Source organism: Primulina huaijiensis, chromosome 17 (assembly GCF_012295235.1).
Source record: "Primulina huaijiensis isolate GDHJ02 chromosome 17, ASM1229523v2, whole genome shotgun sequence".
NCBI lineage: Eukaryota > Viridiplantae > Streptophyta > Magnoliopsida > Lamiales > Gesneriaceae > Primulina > Primulina huaijiensis.
The window spans coordinates 2,105,272-2,129,516 of NC_133322.1; the positions used below are offsets into that span (position 1 = coordinate 2,105,272).

Genomic DNA, 24,245 nt, shown 5'->3' on the forward strand with positions numbered 1-24,245 from the left:
GTGTTTTCCAATTTTGGCTGCTAGAAAGGACCTTCACCACATAAAAAAAATAATATTTTTATAGATGATTCAAACAAAATATTAATCTAAAAAATTTATCTTTGAATTTTTGTTAAGAGAGAATAAAGCGTATCTCTCTTCTTTCCGAGTGACGACAGTCGCATTTATGGTATCCACTATATCTTATCTGATCTTTCAATCAATTTCAAACCTACTAAAGTCGCAACAACTCTTCAAAGCAAGGAAACTAATCTCCATCAATGTGTAGGCCCTTGTCACACAATAGTGAATGCACTCATATTTGTCCAGAAAACCATCCCAATTGTTTTTAGCTGATTTTATTCACCAAATAAATTTGGTTTCATCGACAAGTCAAATATAGATGTTTATGTGGGAAATTCATAAAACATCTTCCTTGTTCACATCTGCGTGTTCAGTGGGACCGAAATCAATAAACAAATTTTTGTTCCCTTGTACCCAAAAAATGAATTGGAATTTATATAAATGAAAAGAGAGACTATCACAAAATTATTTTGTTCATGTCTCGATTCATTTTTACAGAAATGCATCGTACAAGAAGCCACAAGCATCACTCATAAGCTTTGTAACCAAAAAATTACAATTATGACTTCATTAAATGGAATAAAGAGCTGAAATACATAAAAAGATGGATAACCTTAAGATTATATCGAATACAAAGGAACATTGTCTAAAACTGGACTGGGTTTTCTTTCAGTACACAGCCCAGACAACAAATTGGAAACGCATGTAATAATCAACAAATGATTAGTGCAGGATACATCTTTCAAAAAATAATAATAATCACCATCATAAAAATCCATTATACCCATCAAACTCCCGAGCTTTAGAAACGCTGTGTTTACCATTAGACTTGCACCTCTACACGGTCGAAAAGAGAGGGGATTTCTTTATATTTCCTAAAATAGGGGTTGTTGACTAACTTAATGGATTCTTGATCCTGTTTACTAGGCTACAAGCTGATCGTGTTGCATCTGCTCGAGCCAGGCTCCTATAACTGAATGATCAATAGAATCGATTTCAGAATTTGATTTCAAACACTCACCGGATGTCACGGCAGAACCAGGTATGGAAGCAGCAACAGGCTTTTCCATCATCTCAGGTGGTGATTCTTTGACAAGAGACTGCACCCACGACAAGTCGGGCTCCTCCCCATCGTCGCCGAGTTCAAAAGAAGACGATCTCTTTAAGGAAACATGATTGTTTCCACTTAGGAACCAGTCAGCTTTTTCATTGGGGGATCCCCATTTAGACAGAGCAGCTACAGGAGATCCAAAGGTGGGGGCACGGTTGGATCCAAGATCTCGGGAGCTGAGGCTACGCATCTGTAGCTGTTGCTTCTCACGATGAGCAAAAGCAGAGTAACGGGCACTCATCGGTGATGCAGATTCCAAGCTTCTTGGTGACATTCTTGGGGACGAGACACCAAGAGAAGCCTGCAATAGAGGGTGTTCAATATTTCTAGGAGAAAATGCTGTAGTGTTAATAGGTGATAAAATGTTCTGCTGCTGTTGAAACTGATTAAGAACAGCTGATTTGTGGGTGGGAGAAAAAACACCAGAATTAGCTGCCTGGTCAGAAGAAAATCTAGGGGATAACGCAAGCTCGGCCATAAAGAGATCTTCGAGATTCGAAGGAGTGAGAGATGACTTGGATCTCGCAGATCGGTTCAACAAAGCAGAATTGGGATGTGGCTGTGAAAAACATGCCAAATCATTCATAACAAGTTGCTGCGCATCAAAATCCCGCAACAGATTAAGATCCTCGGGTGGGATATCTCGGGCACTGAGGGAAGATCTTAGGCGACTGGACTGCAGATTGCTACCGGGTAGATTAAGGGTCGGGACATTTGGCTGAGGCCAAGGTGCAGATGAATGAGACATTGCATTTGCTGAAGGAGACATGCTTGGATTAAATACCGGAGACATCACAGAGTGTGATGATGGTGAACCAGGCAAAAGGCTTAAAGCTGTAGCCATGTCCATGAAACTAGCTGCAGAGGCAGCTGATATGGGTGAAGGAACACCAGATCCAGTAGAGCCATACAAAGGACGAAGCTCTTCTTGAGTGTGCGCAAAAAAACACACCTGTCTGCCACAGCTGGTGCCATCTTTACAGAGTCTTGTTCGATACTGAGCAGGATGCAGCCAACATTCGAATACACCATGTGCATACTCGCACATGTCTCCTCGCCGACACGCACCCTTCCGAAAATCAGGACAAGGAACACAACTGTAATGGAACTTCCGAGGATCCCTTCTGCGAGCATTTTCTCCAGGGTGAACAAAAGGGCACTCGGTCCAATCATGAGAATAGGCTCTCGAACAAGGTCTGACCTTGAAAGAGAACATACGGAACTCATCAGTTGAATAGATACTATTCCGAATGTCGGGCAGAGAAGGATCCACTGGATATTGTTTCTTCTCAGACACAGAATTAGCAGGAACTTCACTGGATTGTAAGCCTGCAGGAGTAGATATATAGTTGGACGGCGACGATGGAGAAATGCTCTCTTGGTTTAACGATAAAACAGGTGAGGATGCATTCGAACTACATACAGAAACACCATTGATGCCTTCGCCAACTGATCCATCAGAAATATTGTTCAAGAGCAATTCCTCGAGAGCAGCCCTGGCACCAGGAAGCTTTGGAGGGGCAACAATCACATCAACTGGACGGCAGCCGTCTACATCCTCAACGTTAGGATCCGCGCCAGCAGATAACAGTAGTTTCATAACATCAAATGCATGGATAGAGCCTCCATAAGCAGCACAATGAAGAGCAGTCCACTTGTCTTTACCACACGATTTGTTCAAATCAACCTCCGGTAAAGCAACTATCAACTTCAACACATCCACACTGCCATAAGTAGCAGCTACCATCAGCGGAGTTCTTTCTTCCTCGCTAATTTGCTTTGAACCTTTCTTCCGAACAAACCAAGGCCCAGTTTCATCAACTGGGGACAAATCAAACTCAATGTACCTCTTGAAAGATTCGAGGTCATTGTTGGCAGCAAATTCAAGTACACTGGAAAAGGAATCTTCGGTCTCCACAGATAAATTACTCATGTCCTTCATTTTATTTGATTGTAAATCAGCAGCCTTTTGGGTGGTAGAAGAACTTGAATTTGATCGCTCCTGCCCACTGCACATAGTCCAATCAACTACAAAACAACCAGGAACTATCTGAATCAAATGAAAATAAACAGATATCAATGGCCCCCTCCCCCAAAAGAGTAAGCATAATCCATTCAAAATAGATATGCAAGGTTTCTTATCATGTTATCGGTCATAATTTTTTCATTCCAAATGGTATCATGTTATGTTCCACACGAATAATCTTGTAACTTTTGCGCATACATCGCACATATATACATCTGAACGAAAAATTCTTTTAACTTTGTGCATAAACAGCTATATCAGTATTGAATAATAAGTGCTAAACACCATACAAAAACCACAACATCCAAGTACCCGTAATGTTGAGATAAAGCAGGGTATAAACCAAATTAACAAAAAGTACATCATCAAATTAAAATAAAACTTGATTAATATTCAAAGTAGGAAACAAAAGTCTTACTTCAATCCCGGTACATGATGTAACAAGTTTCACAACCGTATCGACTCAAGAATTTGAGACCAGGTGCTATTTTTTAATATTCTCGAAAATAGGTCCCTACGATCTTGAAGACTCCCACTTTATTTAGAAATATAAGAAAAATTAAAGAACAGAAAAGCAAGCCAATATAGATGCAAAACATGGTCAAATCAAGCATCTAACTTCGAAATAGTAAACCACATTTTGAAAAGCGAACAAATTTAGCTTTTTCACCAAAAATACCCCGATAAGATCGAATCTTCGGTCCTAAATACATTCGAACCTAATATCCGATCCATTTAGACGATTATAGAGCTATCCATACAGCTCAGTGACAAAAAAAATTAACTAAGAAGGAAACGCCATCAAATCATTGAAAATACAAGCAGCAAGATAGATTTCATAATCCCATAATCTATATCAGGGCGAACTGAATAAAAGATTTATCACATCAAACAGAAAATTGGAGTCAACCCAACTCAACAAATCAGCTCAACACACTGAAAACCCAAAGAGAATAAAATAAACGAGCGATCCCAGAACATAGAACTAACCGATGATCCCAAAAACAGAGCTTTTACTGAGATCTACCAACGGATCGTATCAATCAACCTTTTAACGATCTATTTGTTGAAGAGAGGAAATAATGATAAAAATAAAAATCAAAGAAAGCCGAAGTTTAAAGAGATGTGATCTTCATCGTACAGATTTGCAACTCAAAAAGACAGTGGGAGAAGTCTTTTCTAACGTAGCCATGGATAGATACAGTGCGAGTTAAGTATGAATATGTGGGGAAAACGAGAAAATATAGAGAGAGCGACAGGGAAGGAGGCCTGTGATAGAGAGTAGTGAGAGAATGCGTTGCTTTTAGGCGTAGAGAGAAGCGGTTTTGAAATCGAAATGAAATTGAAATTGAAATTGAAATTGAAATTGAAATGAAATACACAGAATGGTATTGAAATTCACGCTAAATGAGAGTCGAATTTCGAGGGGGTGAGAAATGTGGGGCCAGCAAGCAAGGAAATTTGGATTTGGACGGTGAGACCGTAAGGTCGTGTTTGGTTGCTCTTCCTATTGATTTTTTTTTATTTTTTTATTTTTTCAAATTTTCAATAATAATAACATTCTAAAATTGCCCCAAAAAAATAAATTTTTAATTAATTAAATAATTTATACATTTTATTTCATGAAAACGTTATGATTAACTATTCTTAACTTTGTATTATCGTCATATTTCCTCTTTTTTAATCATTTCAAGTTGAGTCGATATGAGATACATTTAGATTAACACATAAGATATCTTTTTTTCTTTTTCAAAAGTATCACAATAAAAAAAATAAACGAGATCTAATTAGCTAAAAATTACTTTTGTAATTTATCATGCTAAATATAAACATGAGTATAATATTAAATGTACACCCAAATTTTTTTAAAAAAATTTAGAGTGGGTCTCATGTGAGACCGTCTCACACAAGTTTTTGTCAAAAATTTAACCATAACATGAAAATAAAATAAATTTTATATTGAAATCTATCTGCTATGATTTGCATGGATGGATAATGTTGTTCGGTCTAAAACTTGTTTGTGCCCTTGTAGCTCCACTAATTTCTCATTTATTGCATTTACTAATTAAGTAGATGATTATACTGTAATGATGAATTACCACAATCCGTAGATTTATTCGACTCATTAGATTTTTTTTTTTGTTTTTGAAATATTAGATCTAATAGCTAAAATGAGGTCAGACGTATATTTTCATGTGGACTAGTTGAAATTTTCTTAGGAGACAGTCTCATAAATTTATGACTATGAGACGATTGACTTGACCTGTAATTATTCTAAATAGTGATATTTTTTTTTACATAAAAATGATATTTTTTCATGAGTTGAATCAGATCAGAGAGTTACATCACAAAATTGACTATTGAGATTGTATCGCGTGAATTTTTATGTTTAAAAATATGCATGTACTGTAAATAAAAAAATTCAATTATCTAAGACGTCACGTCATCAGTAAGACACAAAACTCATATGAAACGATCTTACGATATGTATCTCACCCGACTCATTATGCAAAAATTATATAACAAAAATATTATTATTCATATTAATTATGAATCAGGTTATCTCGTCTTATTGTTGTAAATATATGAGGCTGTCTCGTAAAATATTTACCGGATGAAAGGGTACCAAAAGTTTACTCCATGTACCATATTCACAGCTAAATAATGGGAAAGACTATAGGCCGGAGAAAGTTCGCAGCGAGTCATCTTGATAAGGTTCAAAAACCATACTTTATTAAACACTTTTCAAATGGATCATGCACTTTCGATATCCAAATTCTATTAGTTAAAAGTATTGATTAAACGATAATTATTGATTTATATATTATATCTTGAATAAATCTACACTTCATATAATTTATAATATGAGAAAATATAAATTTTAACATTTTTATAAAGTTGGCGAGTAATTAATTTATAACAGCATGACAAATATCAGAGAGAGCTATAAATATTTTCTCCGAAAACTTGATATCGTTGATTGATGGAAATTACTAATTAATCATATTGGTTAATGCTTGGATCGAAAAAATTGTACACAAACTCATGTGAAACTGACATTTGTTAGTAAAAAATATTAATTTTTATGTTTAAAATAATATTATATACTGTAAAAATATTACTTTTTTGTTAGTTGCGTTACAAAAAAAATATTGTGTAAAATATATTGATTTAAGTGAAAAAAAAACATTTTTATTTAAAATATATTTATTTTTATTGTAAATATAGATTTGATCAATATATCTCACGGATATAAACTACACAAATAAACTTACTCAAAATTGTAATATGATGATAATTTATGGAGATTATATTACAAATCCTCTATTTACAGTAAATTATAAATCAAAACTTAATCCAATCACAAATAAAATCATTTTCAAATGACAACATATAATGGTAGAAAAATATAAAAACAATACGCCACGTGGGATCCACGTATTTTTTATTTTTTCGTCTGCAAAATTTAGTTGACCTGTGGTTTAATTTTGTATATATTTTTCAAAAATTAAAATTACTACTATATTATATATTTAAAAAATCAAGCTAATAATATTGAAATTTAAAATATCATATAAGGTACTTAACTCGTACATACTAAATACCATATAAAATCAATAATTTTTTTAAAAATTATTAGAAATGTTATTTGATTTTTTTTAAAATAAAAAAGAAGAAGCAAAGTTTATTATTTAAAATCATGACAGAAATTAACAAACGGAATAAAATAGTTATTCCAAACAATACCTTGTTGTTGGAGTTGGTCAAGTCAAAATGATCGAGAGGGTCCCGGATTTGAGTTGAAAATATAAATTGTTTTAACAATTGGGTGTTGGAGTCCGCCCACTGACGCGAGTGGAAGGTACGAACCGCAGGCATTAGTCAATATTGGTTAATTTACCCAATCATATTTGGAAAAAAGTTTTTTAAAAAAACAAGATTGTATATAAATTTAGACTGACTCTCATGTGAGACCGTCTCACGGATCTTAATCTGTGAGACGGGTCAACCCTACCCATATTCACAATAAAAAATAATACTCTTAGCATAAAAAGTAATATTTTTTCATGGATGACCCAAATAAGAGACCCGTCTCACAAATACGACCCGTGAGATCGTCTCACACAAGTTTTTGCCATAAATTTATCTGTGTTTGGATGATTTTATTTATTTGGAAGGAAATATTTGATTGGAGAGATTTTTAAAATATGGATTCGAAATTATACATATTTTGAGTATTCAAATCGATCATAGTTATATATTTTTTTTATAGCATAAGAACCTGCTAACTGTTGTTATTATTGGTGTCCAGTAGATAAAATTTTGATATAATATAGTAATTTTCAAACAATAATCGAGTTGAAATAAGCTGATTTTGTTTATATCTGAGTTTGATATTTTCGATGCTTAATTTAGTTCTTATATAAAAAAATATATGAGAGTGCAATAAAATAGTGTTAAGTGATAATAACGGAGTCGATGAATCGAATCGTACCAGATTTAAGTTGATCTGTATACTATTTCAACAAATTAATTTAAGTGTATTCCGAGATCCACTAGATTTTTTTACTTATCTTTTAAAATTGTTACGTGTATTCTATATTTACTAAGATCAAGTAGATTCGATACCAAAGTTCGTTGGTGGGGCTCGGGTAGGGTTTGGTGAGGGGGTCGGATGCCCTATCAGGACCATCGACTCGGGCAAAGCAAGTCTCTTTTCAGCCGAGCACAAGTTATTTCCCGAGTCATGGGCTCGAGTAGGGGGACATGGTTCTTGATATACTAGTAGGGAATTTAGAGAGGAAACACATGGCTCGACAATCTCCAGAGCTCGGGTAGGGCTTTGAGATGGGTCAGACCACATGGGGTCGGGTGCTCTTCTGATGGTGGTCGAACTGGGAATTGGATTATGGAAGAAGAGCTCTTCCCATGATACTGTGCGCTTTTCTCATGGTTATTTTGTTCTATGGTCGATACGTGTATGCATAAGAGAATTAAACATAGTTTTGCTCGAGGAAAGACATGAGCATTAGTTATTGTTGAGTTCGTTCAAATTCTAACATTATATCAACTAAAATATTAGTTTATTTTAAAAATCAATTTTTAAACACGCGTAACTTATGAATAGATGGTTACACAAAAACAATAAAAAATACTATTACAAACTAATTCGTGATTGTCAAAAATTTCCTATTTCCGGAATCCTTCGAATTTATTGTTTTTTGAGCTATTAAAGTCACCGTATATCTCAATTCCCGGAGTGATATTTTATACTATGGAATATCGTTTCATTTCTAAAAACAGGAAAAAAAAATTCTTAAATTTTTTTCACTCATAAGTATATACCGTACATGTCAAAATATAACAATAGAATTATTATTGTTATTTATAATAAATTGAATATAAAATATAATGATTTTATTTTAGATTTGAATTGGATTGAGATAAGAATCAGTCGCCACTTCGAATTCATTCAAAAACTATAATTCTAACGTGAAACAAACACAATTTAAAGTAATCCCTTACTTCGGAAGTAATAATTTGATGGGTTAAAATTTTTTTATATATATACACAAAAACTCATGTCACCCCATCTCATATATTGACTTTTGTGAATACGAATCTCTGGCATGATTTATAAAAAATAATACTATTTTTTATTGTAAAAGTATATTTTTTGTTAATTTTATTATATATTATATAATACATACTAGTTTGAATATAATATTATATAATATTTATATCAAAAATATTATTTTTCATTATATATAAAAATCAAATCAAACCTATTTTTTTTTTATATTATCTTGAAGCTGGACAACACCCACGTCAAAGTAGGACCATATGTTTAAGGAAGTGGGACTCAAGAATTATACCAGTACTCTGCATGCCATTTCTTGTACTTTTTGTTGGTTGCTCAAACTTTAAAAAAAATTATTGCACTACAAACAGTTGTACCCTTTATAATATATGCACACGATAATATAATCTTTATTCAAATTCGTGTGATTTATCCAAATTTAAGACTAAAAAATTGGAGAAAACAGAGAAAGACAAAGAACGAGTAGTTTAAATTAAGCAATTGTGATTAAAATATGCCTAAGATGAAATGTACAATTATTATAGTTTCAGCACAACAAAGTAAACTTCCTTTACAAAGACCATTTCAAAATCAAAATCTAATTTGTCATCGCTAAAAAGAAAAACAAGCCTAATGTGTGTGTTTATCAAGTATGTATCTAACTAACAAAACATGATTATTACATGGATAAAACCAACAAACATCTTATTTAAAGAAGAACAAATTATTAGTCTTTTGTTTTGTACTCTCCAACCCATGATTTCACAAAGTGCTTCAAACCTTTTTTAAGGGTTTTTTTCTCCGTTGGACTCGTCTCCATCGTCTCTTCTTCCATCATCAAACATATCTGCAACCATGATGAACATCAAAAAACATAATCTTTCATAGGTATTTAATTCATTCTTTTATGTTCAACTATCCCAAATCTTTATTAATAGAAGTTCCCAATCCATTTTTTGTAACAAAATTATCTTTCAATCAAATAATTGGCAAATAAAGTAAAATTGACATGTTTTTGGCACTATATGGTACTCGAATCGAGGAATTAATCAAGAAAAAAACAATAGCTCATGAGATTATATTGTTTCTACCTTGAAGATGCGATCCTCCGCACGAACTAATCTTTCCATCAGCGTTCCTTTGTGTTCGACTTCCATGATTACCTCGTCCATTGAACGAGTGGATGCACTCGAGCTCTTTGGAGATTGACTCGTACTCCGAATGCCTTCCAATTGTCTTTGCTGAAAGGATTCAGAAATTTATATTTCTCTAAATTTATTAAATCCAATCACTCGGACTAAAACAGTTGGGTATGGCTTTTGAATCCAGATCTTCTCAATTTGTTAACATAGCAAAAGAATTAAAGGAGCCTATAACTAAAATGACTTGTGTTTAGTTTGTAAATCGTAACCACAGCAAATTTAGAGTGTATTTTAAGAGTAGGTCTCTTGTGAGACGGTCTCACGAATCTTTATCTGTGAGACGGGTCAACCCTATCGATATTCACAATAAAAAATAATAATTTTAGCATAAAAAGTAATACTTTTTCATGGATGACCCAAATAAGAGATCCGTCTCACAAAATACGACCCGTGAGACCGTCTCACACAAGTTTTTGCCGTATTTTAATATCAGACGTAACTTTCTTCGACACTTCATTGACACATGAGGACTTTTAAACTGTATAACAATATATCATATATTAAAATAAATTTTAAGCAGACATGATCGTGATCGATATTAACAAAGAACAAAAAAGAGATATTGGATATGCAGCAATTAATTAATTAATTAAGAATAGATTAAAAAAGATGAATATTGTACTTACAATATTATTTAGACGATTAAGCCGAGAGAGCGTTGGTTCTTCCATGGCTGTCATATTTTTATCTGATGATAGACTCGACTACACCTATCTGCGAATTGTTGCACGCATCAAAATGGATATATATAATGGAAATTTTTATATAAAAAAATATTAAAAGTGATACGTGTAAAAAATTTGAGTGAACACTTAAAACATACACGTAGAACAAATTTGCATATTGGGCAGCGCCACCTTTTCCCAAGGCGACGATCTCTGGCTAGGGTGGATAAGATATGTAGTAGTCTAATCTAAATATACATGCCAATTTCTCTGACTTTTACAATTTTTTAGTCGACAAATTGCAATTTTTAAAGCGTTTAATCAAAGGTAATTTAGGGGGTGTATTGGTTATAGACTTTTAATGACTTTTATGGAGTTTAAAAGTTTAGAGGTATTCAAACTAGATTTTTATATACTCCATAAAAGTTTAGTGGTATTCAATGTAAACTTTTGTAGAATTTTAAAAAGTCATGTGGTATTCAAACTTGACTTTTAAAAACTCTACAAAAGTCTATAGGTATTCAAAATGTCAATAGACTTTTAATGAATCTATGGAATTCTATTAAGTACAAGAATTATAGCCTAAAGTACAACAATAAAATGTCAACAAAAGTCTTTGATTCAACCTAAAGATTTGTATGTACATTTAATTGAGAAATCTCCTAAATTCACATACTCAATACAAACTTTCATTCTTTTCTCATCTATTTATTTTTCTTTTTATTTGTATTTTTTAAAAACATAATTAAAATTTAATTTTTTTATTAATTATTATATAACATTTTATTTTTAATTATTTTCTTTAATTTTAGTTAATCTATATCTTACATTATTGTATAAGCAAATTCATACCGATATTATACCAAAAGTTTCGGTATACCAAACCAAAAAAACCTTACATTTTAAAAAAAGTTATTAATTTATTGTTTTAAAATATTATATATTTTAAAATTTTTATATATTTTTCCGTTATTTCGGAATATACCAAAATTTTCAAATTGGATATCGTTACCGTACCGAAAAATTCGGTATTGTTACCGTACCGTACCGAAATCTTCGGTATACTTAAAATTCGGTAAATTCAATATTTTTTTGTTACGGTAATCTCGGTATATCGAAAATTCGGTATTTTTTCCCACCCCTAACAGGGCTTGTATTGGCATGTGCTATATTACACAATTTTCATAGAAAGAAGTGTCAATTTGATGAATTTCAAATTGAACTATATAATGAAGCACAATTGTCTTCATCAGCACAAGTTTATAAAGGTGACGACTTTGATCAGTTATTTAATACTCAAAAACAACAACGAGCAAATGTTAATGCATGGAGGGATACCATAGCCAATGGAATATAGAACAATGTTGATCAAATTGTCAGTAATGATTAGATTTTTTTTTATAAAAGGCTACTCATTATTTTGAGTGTTCTTTTAATAAAATTTTATTATGAACTTATAAAAATATTGTTCATTAATATGTTGAATTGACATAAAGAATTGAAATTTTGATTTCAATAAATTGGATAGTTCATTTGTCGTTTTTCACAAATTAAATTGATTTAAATTTTAAGTAAGTAAAATTCATTTACATTCATAAATAAAAAATAATTTAAAATTGAATAGGTTATCTATGTCCAATAATTATTTTAAAAAAATTAATAAAAAATAAATCACAATTATAAACTACAAAATTCACATAATTCTATGAAAAAGTTTACAAAAGTCTACAAAAATCTTGAAAAAAAGTCTATAAGAATCTATGAAATTTGTTTTACAATTCTATGAGATTCCATAAAAGTCAATAAAAATCCATCAACTCCACGAAAGTCCATCATTTAAAAAAAGTCATTAAAAATCTTTGAAAGTATAGAATGAATACACCCCCTTAGGAAGAAAATAATATATTTGATCAATTGAGTTATTATATATTGGTGAAATGATTTTTTTTTTAAAAATTTAATCTCACTTTTATATATTTTTTTCTTGAATTACTTTTATGATTTTTTTGGGACAATATTATTTATCACCTCGTGAAAGCCAAAACGAGCATAAAACTTTTTTGCTTAAAATATTATTCAGGTAAATGACATGTCACAACAAATAATTAATTTTTATTTATTAGTAATATTATTTATTTCTTTAAACTAGTAAAAATAAAAAAGGGACATTTTTTGCTTAAATTTTAAACACAAAAACTCTTGTGAGACGGTCTTACAGATCAATTTCGTGGGTCGAATATCTTATTTGAGTCATTCATGAAAAATATTACTTTTTATGCTAAGAATATTACTTTTTATTGTGAATATCGATAGGGTTGACTCGTCTCACAGAATAAAATTCGTAAGATCGTCTTGCAAGAGACCTACTCTAATTTTAAAAACATGAAGTTGTATATGATCATTTATTTTATTTTTATAGGGTTTTATACTCATAAATGATATTTCCTCTGTTTTTTGGGATACACAATTTTATATTCAGATAAACGCTATTATTAATTTAAAGGCAAATTTCCCATTAAATGAATACAATTTGAAATTATTATTTATTAAAAACCTAAAGATGATAGCTTCAGCATCGGCATTCGTATAATAAAGAAGAAATGAAAGATAAATTTGATATTCGTTTCATTTAGGTTTGTTATTACGATAATTCGCTAGAGAGAGTAAAGAAATTAATGGCTTCGTTTGGCTCTCTCAAGCAAGCAATCTTCGACAAAGAAGCTCGAAAACAGTGAATCCATATTCCCCCATATAATTATTATTATTACTAAAAATTTGATTTTTTTTTTAAAATAAGCTGACAATTTGATTTTTTGAATTGGTTCTGATTAACAGGCAGTATCAAGATCATATACGAGGCCTCAATGCCTACGATCGCCACAAGAAATTCGTGGATGACTATGGTTAGTTTTGCTTTGATTTTTGCGCAAGTGAAAACAGAATCAAATACATGTTTTCGAGAGAGTCATTGATTTCCTATTACATTCGTAGATTGCATTTGAAACGCTTCAGATTGAATCTGTTTTTATGACTCTACCTCTGAATTATATTTTGCCGAGGACTGCACTATTTTTGTTTCATGAATTTGGTGCAAGGATTTCGTAAATGTAGATTCCCAGGTGTTTTTAGTCATAATCCTCTAGGCCATAGTAAAAGCTAAGCGAAAACATTTCTGGACCTGGAAGCTAATTAAATTGTGAAGAGTTTAATTAGCTTTTCAATTTGATTGGATTAACGTTTCTTTTAGTGTTTTTTACGAACGAAAATGAGAATTATTTGCAAAGCCAGTAAACGATAAAAATGTATATATAGGATAACACAGTGACATAAACTCTAGTCTTATGTGAAAGCTAAAGAATACTAAGGTAATGTTTGGAATATTTTCATTATTTCTGTATTTTCAGGAATTAAAATTGGGATAGATGTGTTTACCTTAAAGTTGTGTTTCTTTGCAGTTAGTTACTATGGGAAACAGAAATCTGTACCAGGAAAGTTGCCAGTTAAAACTGATCTAGACACTCTAAGAGAAGGATATCGGTGCGTAACTTCTCGAATGTAGTTATTTGTTTATAACAAGGAAAATACTTCTCGAATGCAGTTATTTGTTTATAACACTATTTCTGATAATATATTTATATTTATAAGTTATGACCTATGATGTACCTTACCCTATATGGAGATCTATTTGCCTCAAATGATTTGCTAAACCAGTGGCTTCCTAAGCATTTTGTCTAATTATTTTCCAAAAGGTTCATAAGGACTGAGGAAGATGACATGAATCCTTCTTGGGAGCAAAGGCTAGTGAAGCGCTACTATGACAAGCTCTTCAAGGAGTATCCATTGATTTATCATCTGTACCATTACCTTGCACTAGATCCAAATCTTTGTATTTTTGCTAAATGTGATTGTTTTTTTATCCTAATTATTCTGTAAAGAATCCAGTCATTGTTGTGGGTGAGAAATGAGTAACTATTTTATCAGTTTAGCTGGAATCTATTCGAAATAGCAACTCTTGGGGGATTTTTTTAAAAAAAATTATGAGTGACTGAGTTAGTTTTGCTTAGCAAAGATATTTTTCTGCCTGTTTGTTTGAAAAAAATTTGTTTCTGGGAATAGTGAGTGGGTTGTAGTGGTATTCAAAATAGCAAATGTCAAATTGATTCTGACGTCAAATTCCTTGACATTTAAGGGGACATACCATTCTCAGTCGTGATCCGCTAGCTTCGGATGCTTGAAATAATTTATATGTTTTCAACACACTAAGAACTTCATGCAAAATCAAAGAAGAATAGAAAGTAGTCAGGGAGAATACGCGACAAGATTCACTAGCTTACACTTTGGTCATGAAATCTGCACAACAGATCAGTGAGTAATATTTGTTTTGGAACCGTTGTGTTTCATAAGTTTTATGTTGCATGTATCTATACTCAATAACTCAAGCGTTTGAGCAACATAGACAAACCTTTTTTCTCCAACAAACCCTTTGACCTTTGTCTTGTATCCTTCAACAAAGTGGACTGTGTGATGCAACCATAACACTGCAATTTAAGACTATAATGCCCATTCTTCTCCTTGTTTGCCAGTAAGGAGACAAAGAAACATAAGAAAAAATGGTGTTGGCTGTTTGAAGAGTTTCATGATATTAGAAGTCATCATAGAATTGGATGTAAGCTGTTTCTGGAATAACAATTGCATCCCTTATTGAAAGTAGCTTTATTTGTCTACGCAACTTTTAGGTCGTACGCCTTTGGTCGTTTCATTTTCACTGCCTTTTAATACGAATATCTACATTTTGGTTGTTTTTTAAATAGTAATTCGCTTCTGTGAGCCTGTAACATTCTGTCGGTGAGATTTTATCCGATGGTTTATTTCTTTTAACTCATTGAAGATACTGCATAGCTGATATGTCTCATTACAAGACTGGCAAGGTATGGATATGTATTACAGCATTAGTTTTCTACACATACATATTTTAGTTGTTTTCATTCATCCATATTTTAAATATATTTTTCTTTTCATACTTCTGAGTAACCGAGAATGCATGAACTCAATCCTGACCAGAAAAAATTGCAGTAAAGCCTCTTCAAATATGGTAAATTTGCTCTGCATAAATATCATGCACCAACCAGTCTCATGGATCAAATTTTGGTTCCTTGTAGAACTCTCAGTTTTGGCTTAGAATACTCATGAATCAATCCTTTTACACCAAATTTACGTGCTATGGTTTTGTATTACAAACCGCATCTCAGAAGGTGATCTTTTTTAAGACAAGAGCAAGCTTGATGATTGCACTCTTGCTGGAACGACTCCCCTGTCAATTATTTATTTAATCGCCCAGTGGATTTGATATTATCTTCATTTTTTTCTCACTTTTTTTTTGTTAAGAAGATTTTCCTGAATTTACCTCGATCTCTCTTTAGATTGGTCTGAGATGGAGGACTGAAAAGGAAGTAATATCTGGGAAAGGTACAATCCTCTCTCAAACAGCTATTTTTCTTCTCTTCTTTTTTAGTTTGAACGGCTTTGCTTTCATAAGTATTATTTATATTTATATCATTATTCATTACACTTGCAAACTTATGGTTGATTCCTGTCGCATTATTCTTCCTCTACCATACTCATCTGTTTTGTTCTCATGTCTTATCATTCTGGAAAACCTGGATTTTGTTTTGGTGATTCAGGTGGCCAAATCATATTCTAAAATAATCTCTTTGTTATAGCTAAGTTGACATTCTAATTACCTTTTACTGGATGTTTTACTGAACAACTCTTTGATCATCATCACTAACTGCCAAGACTGCATATTCAATTGTTATATTATTTAATTTGCCATAGCTGGTCGTAACTTACCTTTAATTCGGCCGTGATTTTTACCATCCAAAGATCTATCTGCTAACTCGTTAGTTTGTGTATCTCTAACGGAGACTCTGTTCAATGATTAAAATGTACACATGTACTGTTGACAATAACAATTGTTCCAGATTTACCAGGCTTTTTAGAATGAACGATTTGTTCCTAGAATTTTGAAATGTTCCAGGCGGCCTTGTTTCAATTGTGGCTGAAGGGGACTTGAGAAAAATATTTCCATCACCTTGCGTTTGCATCAGTTTCTTATGCTTAGTTGCAAAGAAATTGAGGAAAAATAGGAAAAAATGCATAATAAATGGATTTATTCCCATGGTACCATTTTCATGATATTTCAACACACTTCGTGCATTGGCTCTGTATATTGTTTTTCTTCTCTCTTTTCGGTTCTCTAATTTCTGGTATCCCTAATCTTTAGTAGGAATGAGGACTTATTTGAATCCCTTAATTATCAGGGCAGTTTGTATGCGGGAATAAGCATTGTGATCGAAAGGATAATTTGTCAAGCTATGAGGCAAGTTGCTATCAGTGATACCTTTGAATCGATTTTTGCTGTGAGTGAATGTGTTGTTTATGAGGTACATGAGATTATTGGTGATGTGATGTCTTCTAAGCATTACCTATGTGAACGCCAATATTGGATCAAGCTTGTCATTCTTGAAAGCCAGTTTGTACTTTACCATAATTTCCTTCGGGAAAGTTTTGTTCAGATGAAAATCTTGCAACCCACGACAATTTAGTAAGGTGGCGAACACAATTCAAAATGAATGTAGTTCACAGATTTATTGGAAGCTTGGAAGCAATAGCTATAAGTTTTTTGGCAGTTTTATCTTTGCCAGATGCATCAGGCTGCCAACATTGCACATGTATACAAGTTCTCATCATTTGTCTGAAAAGAAAATGACAGATTTCTGCACTTTTTTCTAAACAGGAAACCTTTCCTTTAGAAGAACCATCATTTCCAAAATCTAAGTAAGAGGTTAGTGCAGAATAAGTTTATTTTTCTTTCAAATGAATAGTAGAAAGACCGAGGAGAGAGGTTTCCACTGGGACTCCTCTCCTGCCACAAAGCATTGTTGATGGATCAAGCCTTTGATGATGTTAGAAGAAGGAAAAAGCAGGGAAGAAATCTGAAAGTACTTGATACCAATCATCCAGCCTTAGCAACTGAAATATTTTGTTAATACCAATCAAGTCCTTTCACATTGGCAAGAGCTTGGTTTCCAATTGAAACGAAAGGAAAATGATGAAAGTGTTTGAGAAAATGGTTCTAGCATCTTGCTGTAAAGTAATGAATATGACAATGATGAAGAAGAAAATAGGTTGGTGGGTAAGGAAGGGAAGAGTTAATCATATTTATTGCAATTGAGAAATCCTGCTTCCAGCCATAGTGTAGGAGCTCCTGATTTGCAAATCAAATACTCAAATTCGTTGTCGCTGTACCAAATCTGTTTGCTATGTACTTCAAATACTTTAATTTAATGCCGTTGCTTGCTGTTGTCTGTGCTCGATGAATTTTACTTCAATTAAGTTATTTTTTGATGATGAGCTTTTTCATATTATTTTTCTTGGTAACTTTTCTATAATATGCAGGTGAACTTCTCTTATATTGAAGCCGGAGAAAACAAGCAGGCCTTGGTTAAATTAGTAGCCTGTGAGAGGTGACTGAGGATACCCCCCCTAGTTGTCATTTTACATAATCTACCCTCATTTATTTATGATAGCTCTCAATTTTTTTGTAGTATTTTTGGGATCTTACTAATGTTCATTAGGGAATGTAAATTTTTTAGTTTCATCCTCTTTCTCATACCAGTTTCTTTGATTTTTGAATTAAAAAATTCAGAAAAATCAAGGTCTTGCACAATTAAAAGTCATTCATTATTGACATACTGGTTTCTGAATAGCATTTCTTATCTGATTTGCACTTGTAGTGCAGCTGGTTTTCTAAGAATAACCGACTCTCATTCAGTAGGAAATAAAGGATATCATGGGTGTTTCAAGTTTTCTTTGTTCCCGACCAATTATTAAACATTTGAAGTAATTATGAATTGCTTACTATTGGGTCTAATATAAATACTTAGTTGATCTTGTGGAAAACTGTTTTGACAATGAAATTGTAATTAACTGAACAGAGGAGAGTGAAATGACAAAGATATGTATCATACAGATCGATGCTTTGTTTGGGTGTATAAATTTCTTTTATGGCCATTTGCTGGTGTGGATTTATTACCATTAAAGCGTGCTTTACAATCTAGGTTATTTTTGCTGATCTGTTTCCTATTGTTCTTCACCCTTCTACAAATTTTTATAGTCTTATTTATGTTTGAAATTATGCTATCGAATACGAGGCAGATTATGTGTAGATTTATGAGTAAATGTTTTGGTGACTGCATACCTCGAGTTCTTGAAATACATTGATTAGAATTTTGAGTTTAAGCTTCACCGGTTTATTTTATCTTGAGAAACATTTGGATGTTGAAAGTGCATTTCTAGAGGGTTAAGAGTTGTATAATCAATGACTCTAATCATGACCTCACTTATTAGCTGTTTCGACGATTACATTGGATGTAGTTATATCAATTGTGTGTTGGTGAATTTTCTCCTTTTCGGTCCTCTGTACTTCTATCTGAAGCTGACTGTCTTAAAATAGATGTGTGGAGAAGCTTCTGCACAAAAAACTGAATGAGAAAGAACAATTGAGACAAAAAGAGATTGACAGACGTGAGAAAAGGTATGAAAACTGGGAGTATATTCTTTCAATGACATTTCGCTAACTAGAGACTAGCTTCGAACCACAACTTGTTGCTGCCTTGGAACTAAATCATTTCGTCTTTTCAGGGACAGGTCTGAAAGTGATGAAGATACAGAGATTGACCATGGAAGAAGCAAAGACAGGAGAATAGGTACGGCTCAGCATTATATGAAGATTCTTTTTGAAGCTATTCTTTTCGGCCATTAAAGTTTTAGCTAGTATACAGGCTCATTAACCAATCACCTTTTGTCCTGCAAAACTGGTACTAAAATGACAATCGAGGGCATTAGGTAAGAGTGGACTTCCCGGTTAACTCCATCAGTGTAGTGGACTTCCCGATTAACTCTAACTTTGATTGGGATGGGCGTTTCAGAAGAGCTTGAAATGAAGTCGAAATTGTTGAGTTCATTACTCTATTAAGGGTATAAATACAGTTAATCTGGAGTTGGGAACCGAGGATTTTAGGGTTTGGTTGTGGGATTTTCCAGGGTCTTTTTATGTTAGTTCTTTCTATGATTTTTTTTTTCCAACCGGCAACTTTTCTTTTTTCCCATACTAATAGCTGGAAAGTACCTATCCCGCATAAGTTTCAAGTTTTCTCGTGGACTGTGTATTTGGGAAAATCGTCAAGTTGCGATTCGTTGCAAAAAAGATGGCCTATCTGGGATTTAAGCCCGCAATAGTGTAGCTTATGCCGGAACAAAGAGGAGGATCAAGACCATCTACTTTTGCATTGTTCGTTCACGAGCGGAATTTGGATAAAAGTATTGCCGGAATTGGGTTTAGAATGGACCTTTCCAAGAAAGGCGCATGACATGTTTCTTTGGAGCCAAGTTTACTTACCGGGAGGAGAACTAGGAGTTTTTGGTATTTGGTAGTTCATTGTCTATTTTGGTCAATTGGTAGGAGCGGAATAAAAGAATTTTCACAGACATAGCCGAGTCTACAGGTAAGGGGCATAACTTCAAAAGTAGAAGTCGAAGTTGAGAAAATCTCCACGGATGACAACCCTGCGGATATGTTAACCAAAGTATTACCACAAGCCAAGTTTAGGCATTGCTTGAACTTGGTAAATATGACATAGTGGAGATGAGCCTCCTTTTTTGTTTTTGGAGACAAGGTGAAGATTGTTAGATGAGTGTCATCAAAAGGTTGATCTAAGAATGTGCTGCAACCAAATAGAATATTTTGATAATTGCTCTTTTGAAAGAAACCACTTGCGGTTGTGACAGTTGGGAAGAGCTGTGCTAGTTCAAGAAAGTACCGGAAACTCGAAGCATTGGTATTCATATATTTAGATGGTTTCAGGAAGACTTTCTTTTGGATATTTTCTGGAGGTTAAGAGCAAGTGTGAACAAAGGAGAGGAGAGTGTCATTGAGAAGAGGGATTAAACTCTTGCTCTGTTTTTATTCCTCCTGCTTCAAGCTTTGTAAATGCACACTTGGTGGTAATAAAATTGGTTGTCTTTCTCCCTTGGATACAGGTCTATAAATGGCCGAAACACGTAATCAGTTGTGTTGATTGCGTGCTTGTCAATTCTTGGTTGCATATTAAATTTCTTGAATCACGATTGAATCCGATAACTGTCCAACTGAAATATATTCCAATATTTCGCTGTATTCTTTTAGGAAACAAGGGTTCTAGTTCAACCGCTACCAAGAAGATGGACGATGAGGAGAACTTTAATGAGTTTCTCGAGGGACTGTTTCCTTGATGGCGCCAGATCCCTCCCTTGGGTTAGTTTTGCTGTTATAAAGTATGTAATATGCTTAAAACACGTTATGGTTATAAGTTGTATATGATTGTTCAGAATAGTTATATTGATAAAAGGGGTACTTGTTACAAGGTTTTGGAAGCCTAGAATTCTACCCATAATTATTATAGCCGGATCGGACCGCTGGTTAAACTGGTGAACCGGATACCACTTTACCGAATCATTTAATCAACTTGGTTTTGGACTTTTAATTAATGATGAGTTTTTGTTTGAACGAGTTACCTAATTTTGAAAAACCACGGGGCTATTTCCTATTAAAAATTTGGTGAAATATCATGCAATAGAGTAGAGCAGCTGCTGTTCGTCAAAGAAATTGATGCAATGACCATGAAAGTGAAACTTAAGGCATTGCATGGAAAGAAAATGAAGAATCTATTACAAAAGAAACCCCATCTTTCATTCACGTTAAGCCATAATAATAATAATAATAATAATAATAATAATAATAATTAAACATTGTTAGTCATTGGAGGTTTATTAAATATAATTATTTTTTTATTCCGTTTAGGCTTCGCCTTGGTTTTATTACAAAAAAAAATTATTTGTTTTTTTTTTTTTTTTTTTTTGATGTCAAGTATTCTAATGTAACTTCATAATGCACAATATTCATATGACAATTTAATAGAAAGTATTTAACAGTCAGCCCACATTATTGTTATTTTTAAATAAGATTTTTTGTCATATAATTTTTTTAGTGTTGCTTTAACTTAATGGAATGACATTTAATTCCTATAAAGTGGAAACGGACTGCGAAATTATAAACCATAGACCGCGGTTTACCAGCAAAAATCAATTTGCTTTTTGTCCAAAATACGACCGTGACTAGTCAACTGATATTTTTTTAAAAGATATACCAGTTAATTTATTATTGACAAATAATGCTGCTAATTAATTACTTCGGACGTGAATGTTGGTTGGAATATAATATTTAAGTAAAAATTCGTTTTATGAACAAAAAAACCTATGCACAAAAAATAACATTAAATTTCAGGTTTATATATATATATATATATATCGAATGAAATGTCTGCGGTTTAAATTATATATATTCGATTGCCACAAATTCATTTCTTCGCTTGTTTCTTCCACATAAATAAAGTGGTCAAATACTTGTAATATATCTAATTTCCGCCAACTCCACTCAACCAGAGATCCCAACATCGTTGACATATTAAGTCATATGCATAAAATAATATATATTATTTCTCGACCACACCAAATTTTCAGTCAATACACATATTTTGTATTTCGTGTGCAAAGCACCAAACGATTTTTCCACGTGATATTTAAACTTATAATATGTATAATTTATATATCAAATATCTATACTATTTATAAATTAAGAGATTTTCACAAGTATTAGTGCTTTGTTTGTCAAGAAATATTTGTCTCGACATGAACAAAACTTGGTCTTTAGATCACAAATACGTGAAGTGGGCACCCATAAAAATATGAATGACCTAATTATATTGAATAAATATAGTGAAAATGTCCAAATATTTCTCAAAATTTATGTTTTTTTTTGTCGATAATCTTTCTCCTCTATTTCATTTGATTTTAAAATATAAAATGGCTGGACAAACTCATCCGAAAAAGTATTGATAGGGACAATCAAACTTTTGACAATTGCTCACCTATTCCACATTTCCACCAACTCGTACACCCTCGAGCTATGTAGCACGGATAACTTAAATTTTTTTTGAAGTATCGGATACGAATACGATACGGATACAGATACGATATGCGGATACGCGTGTCGGATACCTCAAAATCCGTGTCGTTGACTTTGTTTAAGGTTGACCAATCGGATACGTTTTGGACACGACGTGGATACGTTTGGACAAAATTGTTAATATTTAAAAGTTTTAGGAGTTAATAAAAAAATTAAAATTTCAAAGGACTAAAAGGAAAATAATTTAAAATAAATTGGGCTGGACTTTTAAATTCCTAAATACATTTGTCCGTATCTTTCATTTTATTTCTGCTCAAGCGGCTCTCAATTCAATTCAATTCCATTGTGTCGTCACCTTTTACTTGCGTAAAATGGATTTTGTGTTTAATATTTTGTACTTAAGTATTATATATGATTAATGAAATATTACATCTATATCTATAATTTCTACTTTTCAATACTAAATTTATATAAATATAAATATACATAATATTTATATATACTTTAATGCTTGTCGTATCATAGCCGTATCGTGTCTTATATTTTCAAAATTTGACGTGTCATCGTATCCATATCGTATTCGATACGATACTCATACCTGTATCCATGCAACATAGCCCTCGAGTCACATGCAGTGTTCTCTTAATTATATTCTTCATATGTTTGGCCGATTTCTAGATGAAGCTCGTATGATTTTTAACGTGAAGAAAGTTGACGGAAGAAAATAAAACTTTGGTCCATAAACATTTGAAACAAAAGAGGAAAGTAAATAAAGGGGAAAAATTGACTTCGGTGAGATTAGAATTTTCCGAAACAAATTAAGTCAAAAGGTATAAATAAAATAAATGTAAATTGAAAATTGTATACAAACTTTAATCTTTGTCCCCACTTTATTACTTGTGTTATTTTAATGTCTTACATAAAATAGTATGTGTTTGCTTTATTTTTAATAGATTTATGACAACATGTCAATTTAATCTTGTATATGTTTGATATTTTTGATTTTACGTGTTTCGTGCATCAATTATAGTCATGCAACTAATTTTTTTTATCAATTTTAGTCATTTTGTCAAAACCATACAAATAAATTACTAATATATTTATTAAAATTTATAATTACGTAGTCAGCACACATGCATATCTCGTGAATTTTTTTTAACTACGTACTTCTAAAAATTAACAATAAAATTGACCATTAAATTATATTATTTTGGGGAGAGAGACTAAATTTGACAATAAATCGGTGTGAATTCTTCACTATTATATCTATCACAAAAAGAAAATCTAACAAATCAAAAGCCCAAGATTGGTTAATGTTCTCCGATTTAATGTTTCCTAACCGTATAAATTAATTATGTTATCTAAGTTAAATTAAACAAGAACAAATTTATGATTTGTTCTGCAACTAATTAAGTTTCAGATAATTGGCCAAAATTTGCATCAATACGACCATAATAACTGTATTAATCATGCATGCACATTATATTTGCAAAAAATTACGCACAAAACATTGATTATTAAAGCCATGTCTGA

At 32.4% G+C, this 24,245-nt stretch overlaps 3 protein-coding genes across 8 annotated transcripts in view; 1 reads left to right on the plus strand and 2 right to left on the minus strand.

The window, feature by feature from the left end:
• LOC140963260 (uncharacterized) overlaps positions 1–10,845 on the minus strand; it is a 41,950-nt gene extending 31,105 nt beyond the window's left edge. The window contains exons 1-4 of the mRNA XM_073422547.1: positions 10,796–10,845; positions 10,610–10,656; positions 9,873–10,022; positions 9,528–9,628 (exon numbers count right to left, since the gene is read on the minus strand). Of these exons, the coding sequence (XP_073278648.1) occupies positions 9,528–9,628; positions 9,873–10,022; positions 10,610–10,654 (296 nt within the window). The 5' untranslated portion in view covers positions 10,655–10,656; positions 10,796–10,845. The remainder of the gene's footprint in view (positions 1–9,527; positions 9,629–9,872; positions 10,023–10,609; positions 10,657–10,795) is intronic.
• LOC140962499 (zinc finger CCCH domain-containing protein 30-like) lies at positions 657–4,501 on the minus strand. Of its 6 annotated transcripts, none has more exons than XM_073421439.1 (2): positions 4,191–4,501; positions 657–3,202 (listed from the first exon to the last, which is right to left on the minus strand). In XM_073421439.1, the coding sequence occupies exon 2, from the start codon at positions 3,189–3,191 to the stop codon at positions 987–989; it is 2,205 nt and encodes a 734-aa protein (XP_073277540.1). In that variant the 5' UTR covers positions 3,192–3,202; positions 4,191–4,501; the 3' UTR covers positions 657–986. The 6 variants fall into 6 exon arrangements, with proteins under 6 accessions (XP_073277540.1, XP_073277538.1, XP_073277543.1 ...); XM_073421437.1 differs by having other exon boundaries at positions 657–3,224; XM_073421442.1 differs by having other exon boundaries at positions 657–3,183; positions 3,619–4,501.
• A 2,341-nt stretch (positions 10,846–13,186) lies between the features above and the next one.
• LOC140962974 (uncharacterized) lies at positions 13,187–21,151 on the plus strand. The gene is made up of 11 exons (XM_073422137.1): positions 13,187–13,379; positions 13,484–13,551; positions 14,104–14,185; positions 14,398–14,481; positions 15,537–15,576; positions 16,069–16,114; positions 16,969–17,027; positions 18,107–18,174; positions 19,164–19,244; positions 19,352–19,416; positions 20,895–21,151. The coding sequence occupies exons 1-11, from the start codon at positions 13,324–13,326 to the stop codon at positions 20,978–20,980; spliced, it is 735 nt and encodes a 244-aa protein (XP_073278238.1). The 5' UTR covers positions 13,187–13,323; the 3' UTR covers positions 20,981–21,151.
• Positions 21,152–24,245: the final 3,094 nt, after the last annotated feature.